Below are 5,000 nucleotides of genomic sequence, written 5' to 3'. Positions count from 1 at the left end.
CGGGTGACGCAGGTCAGTGTGGAGGTGGTGGTGCAGGTGGTTCGTGCGTCTCTGAGCCATGACACGCAGCGCCGCGCCCTGCAGCTGCTGGCCGTCGCTGCAAGACTGGTGCCGGTGAGTGCCAAGCTGTTGCAAGGATGAGGGACGGGTTGATCTTAATCTTGATCTTGTTTGTTTTTGTTAGTTTTTTTCTGATATATTTTTTTTTTACGTTCTTATTGTTTATTTTTATTTGTTTTGTTATATTTTACCATTAGGAGATGATGGAACTAGGAGTGTGAATGCTGCATGTATGTGTGTGTGTGTGTGTGTGTGTGTGTGTTAGAGATAGAGAGAGAGAGAGAGAGAGAGAGATTAACACCTTCTTCTGCCCTTCAGGAGTCTGTGCTGCACAACATGATGGCAATATTCACCTTCATGGGGACGTCTCTGCTGCGCCGCGACGATGCTTACTCCTTCCAAGTCATCCACCAAACCATTGAAGCCATTGTGCCCACTCTGATCAAGGTGGGAGACTCAGAGAGATATTTTGAAGTGTTTCCTAGTTGCTGTGAGAGTTTTAACAGGCTGCAGTGGAAGTTATTGGAGTTTTCAAGGGTGTTTTCAAGGTTCCAAGGGTTTAAGAGGCTGCAGTGGAAGTTATTGGGGTTTTCAAGGGTGTTTTCAAGGTTCCATTGGTAGTTTAACAGGCTGCAGTGGAAGTTATTGGTGTTTTTAAAGTTTCAGGGATAGTTTAAGAGGCTGCAGTGGAAGTTATTGGGGTTTTCAAGGGTGTTTTCAAGGTTCCATTGGTGTTTAACAGGCTGCAGTGGAAGTTATTGGTGTTTTTAAAGTTTCAGGGATAGTTTAACAGGCTGCAGTGGAAGTTATTGGTGTTTTTAAAGTTTCAGGGATAGTTTAACAGGCTGCAGTGGAAGTTATTGGGGTTCTCAAAGGTGTTTTCATGGTTCCGTTGGTAGTTTAACAGGCTGCAGTGGAAGTTATTGATGTTTTTAAAGTTTCAGGGATAGTTTAACAGGCTGCAGTGGAAATTATTGGGGTTTTCAAGGATGTTTTCATCATTCCACACACACACACACACACACACACACACACACACACACACACACACACACACACACACACCTGCAACTTACCTCTCCGCACAGTTCCAGGGTGCAGGTGTGGAGGCGCGACTAGCACAGGTGTGTCAGGTGTTTGTGGACGCCCTGCCTGACTTGCCCCACCATCGCCGTCTGCCTCTCTTTACACAGCTGGCTAACACACTGCAGCCAGATGATAACCTTTGGCTCCTACTGGCCCTACTCGGTATGTTGGCACCCCTGACTGAGTGTGTTGGCGCCCCTGTGTGTGTTGGTAGCCCTGAGTGATTGACTGTGTTGGTACCTGACTGTGTGTGTGTGTGTGTGTGTGTGTTGGTAGCGCTGTCTGTTGTTAGCCCTGAGTGATTGAGTGTGTTGGTATCCCTGGCCGTGCGTGTTGGTAGCCCTGACTGAGTGTGTTCATAATCCTGTCTTTCTGTCCGTTTGTCTGTCTGTCTGTCCGTCTTTGTGTGGTGTTTGTGTGTTTGTCTGTGTTGGTAATCCTGTTTCTGTCCGTCTGTTTGTGTTGGTAATCCTGTTTCTGTCTGTCTGTTTGTGTTGGTAATCCTGTTTCTGTCTGTCTGTTTGTGTTGGCAATCCTGTTTCTGTCTGTCTGTGTTGGTAATCCTGTTTCTGTCCATCTGTTTGTGTTGGTAATCCTGTTTCTGTCTGTCTGTTTGTGCTGGTAATCCTGTTTCTGTCCTTCTGTTTGTGTTGGTAATCCTGTTTCTGTCCGTCTGTGTTGGTAATCCTGTTTCTGTCCATCTGTTTGTGTTGGTAATCCTGTTTCTGTCTGTCTGTTTGTGTTGGTAATCCTGTTTCTGTCTGTCTGTTTGTGTTGGTAATCCTGTTTCTGTCCGTCTGTTTGTGTTGGTAATCCTGTTTCTGTCCGTCTGTTTGTGTTGGTAATCCTGTTTCTGTCCGTCTGTTTGTGTTGGTAATCCTGTTTCTGTCCGTCTGTTTGTGTTGGTAATCCTGTTTCTGTCTGTCTGTTTGTGTTGGTAATCCTGTTTCTGTCTCTGTTTGTGTTGGTAATCCTGTTTCTGTCTCTGTTTGTGTTGGTAATCCTGTTTCTGTCTGTCTGTTTGTGTTGGTAATCCTGTTTGTGTTGGTAATCCTGTTTCTGTCTGTCTGTATTGGTAATCCTGTTTCTGTCCGTCTGTTTGTGTTGGTAATCCTGTTTCTGTCTGTCTGTTTGTGTTGGTAATCCTGTTTCTGTCCGTCTGTTTGTGTTGGTAATCCTGTTTCTGTCTGTCTGTTTGTGTTGGTAATCCTGTTTCTCTCCGTCTGTTTGTGTTGGTAATCCTGTTTCTGTCCGTCTGTTTGTGTTGGTAATCCTGTTTCTGTCCGTCTGTTTGTGTTGGTAATCCTGTTTCTGTCTGTTTGTGTTGGTAATCCTGTTTCTGTCTGTCTGTTTGTGTTGGTAATCCTGTTTGTCTGTTTGTGTTGGTAATCCTGTTTCTGTCCGTCTGTTTGTGTTGGTAATCCTGTTTCTGTCTGTCTGTTTGTGTTGGTAATCCTGTTTGTCTGTCTGTTTGTGTTGGTAATCCTGTTTCTGTCTGTCTGTTTGTGTTGGTAATCCTGTTTCTGTCTGTCTGTTTGTGTTGGTAATCCTGTTTCTGTCTGTTTGTTTATTTGTTTGTGTGCTGTTTGTTTGTCTATGTTGGTAACCCTGTTTCTGTCTGTTTCTCTATCTGTCTGTCTTTGTGTTTAGTTGTTTGTCTGTATGTCTGTTTATCCGTCTGTCTGTCTGTCTGTCTGTGTATCTGTGTATCTATGTCTGTTTATCTCCGTCTGTCTGTGTATCCGTGTATCTATGTATCTATCAATTAATAACACCATTTTCACTGATATTTAAAACCATTTATCAACCAACTCACAAACACACACTCACAAACACACTTTCTCCCCCACACAGCGGACTCACACGTCACTCGGAGCGGCGGCAGCAGTGGGGGAGAGGGAGAGGAGGAGAAGAGTGCACTCCCTCAGGCAATTCAATTTTCACTCATTTTGGCCTCCCATTTCCCACCAACTACTCAGCTGTGTGCCTGCATCAAACTTGTCTATCTTGTCAGCTCCCTTCCTGATGACCAAGGTGTGTGGGGAGGTGTGGGAGGGGTAAGACAGGTGTGTGGGGGTGTAGGACAGGTGTGTGAGGGTGTAGGGGGATATAGGACAGGTGTGTGGGTGGTGTAGAGTTGGTGTTAGTGGTGTACTATGATGTTGAAGTGCTGTGGGGGTTTCTCAGGTGTTTGGCTGTGTCTGGGTCGCGGGTGGTGTGGCAGGCATGTTCGGGTGTGTTGGGGGTTGTCAGTGTGGGTGAAGAGGAGGAGAAGGAGGAGGAAGGGTAGGAATAGGAGGAGGAAGATGAGGAAGATTAAAAGAGTAAGAGAGAGAGATTAGAGAAGAAATTGTTTGCTTTGTGTGTGTGTGATAGAGAGAGAGAGAGAGAGAGAGAGAGAGAGAGAGAGAGAGAGAGAGAGAGAGAGAGAGAGAGAGAGAGAGAGAGAGGCAAACTAACAACTAAACCAATTCCCAGATGGTGCAAAAATACTACAACAACAACAACAACAACAACAAAAACACAGAAAAATTACGTCAGGAGAACCCAAGAAGAAGAAGAAGAAGAAAATGATGAACGAAGAAGAGGAAGAAGAGATGGAGGTGGTGGAAGCAGAGGAGGAGGAGGTCAAGGAGGTGGAGCAAGTGGATGTAACTTTGCTTCCACTCTCCACACACACCCAACGACAGATATTTTACCTCAAATACCCAACAACAGCCTTGATCGGGCACCTGCTTGTTAGTGAAAGATTTGTGGGCAAGGTAAGTAAGGGTGACTAAGAGGTGGTCTGCTGGAGGTCTTCAGGTGGTACAGGGGACACAGCAAGGGTGACTAAGAGGGGGTCTGGTGGAGGTCTTCAAGTGGTACAGGGAACACAGCAAGGGTGACTAAGAGGGGGTCTGGTGGAGGTCTTCAAGTGGTACAGGGAACACAGCAAGGGTGACTAAGAGGGGGTCTGGTGGAGATCTTCAAGTGGTACAGGGAACACAGCAAGGGTGACTAAGAGGGGGTCTGCTGGAGGTCTTCAAGTGGTACAGGGGACACAGCAAGGGTGACTAAGAGGGGGTCTGCTGGAGGTCTTCAAGTGGTACAGGGGACACAGCAAGGGTGACTAAGAGGGGGTCTGCTGGAGGTCTTCAAGTGGTACAGGGGACACAGCAAGGGTGACTAAGAGGGGGTCTGCTGGAGGTCTTCAGGTGGTACAGGGGACACAGCAAGGGTGACTAAGAGGGGGTCTGGTGGAGGTCTTCAAGTGGTACAGGGGACACAGCAAGGGTGACTAAGAGGGGGTCTGCTGGAGGTCTTCAAGTGGTACAGGGGACACAGCAAGGGTGACTAAGAGGGGGTCTGCTGGAGGTCTTCAAGTGGTACAGGGGACACAGCAAGGGTGACTAAGAGGGGGTCTGGTGGAGGTCTTCAGGTGGTACAGGGGACACAGCAAGGGTGACTAAGAGGGGGTCTGCTGGAGGTCTTCAAGTGGTACAGGGGGCACAGCAAGGGTGACTAAGAGGGGGTCTGCTGGAGGTCTTCAAGTGGTACAGGGGACACAGCAAGGGTGACTAAGAGGGGGTCTGCTGGAGGTCTTCAGGTGGTACAGGGGACACAGCAAGGGTGACTAAGAGGGGGTCTGGTGGAGGTCTTCAAGTGGTACAGGGGACACAGCAAGGGTGACTAAGAGGGGGTCTGCTGGAGGTCTTCAAGTGGTACAGGGGACACAGCAAGGGTGACTAAGAGGGGGTCTGCTTGAGGTCTTCAAGTGGTACAGGGGACACAGCAAGGGTGACTAAGAGGGGGTCTGCTGGAGGTCTTCAAGTGGTACAGGGGACACAGCAAGGGTGACTAAGAGGGGGTCT

The 5,000-nt window shown here is 47.8% G+C and overlaps 1 protein-coding gene across 1 annotated transcript in view; it reads left to right on the top strand.

The window, feature by feature from the left end:
* LOC135095872 (HEAT repeat-containing protein 1-like) overlaps positions 1 to 5,000 on the top strand; it is a 25,385-nt gene that overhangs the window by 12,441 nt on the left and 7,944 nt on the right. Inside the window, exons 20-24 of the mRNA XM_063997017.1 lie at positions 1 to 114; positions 379 to 507; positions 1,149 to 1,308; positions 3,001 to 3,180; positions 3,625 to 3,908. The exon at positions 1 to 114 is cut by the window's left edge and continues 8 nt beyond it. Coding sequence (XP_063853087.1) covers positions 1 to 114; positions 379 to 507; positions 1,149 to 1,308; positions 3,001 to 3,180; positions 3,625 to 3,908 — 867 coding nt within the window. The remainder of the gene's footprint in view (positions 115 to 378; positions 508 to 1,148; positions 1,309 to 3,000; positions 3,181 to 3,624; positions 3,909 to 5,000) is intronic.

Source organism: Scylla paramamosain, unplaced genomic scaffold, assembly GCF_035594125.1.
Source record: "Scylla paramamosain isolate STU-SP2022 unplaced genomic scaffold, ASM3559412v1 Contig2, whole genome shotgun sequence".
NCBI lineage: Eukaryota > Metazoa > Arthropoda > Malacostraca > Decapoda > Portunidae > Scylla > Scylla paramamosain.
This window is presented reverse-complemented; position numbering and strand designations above follow the sequence as displayed.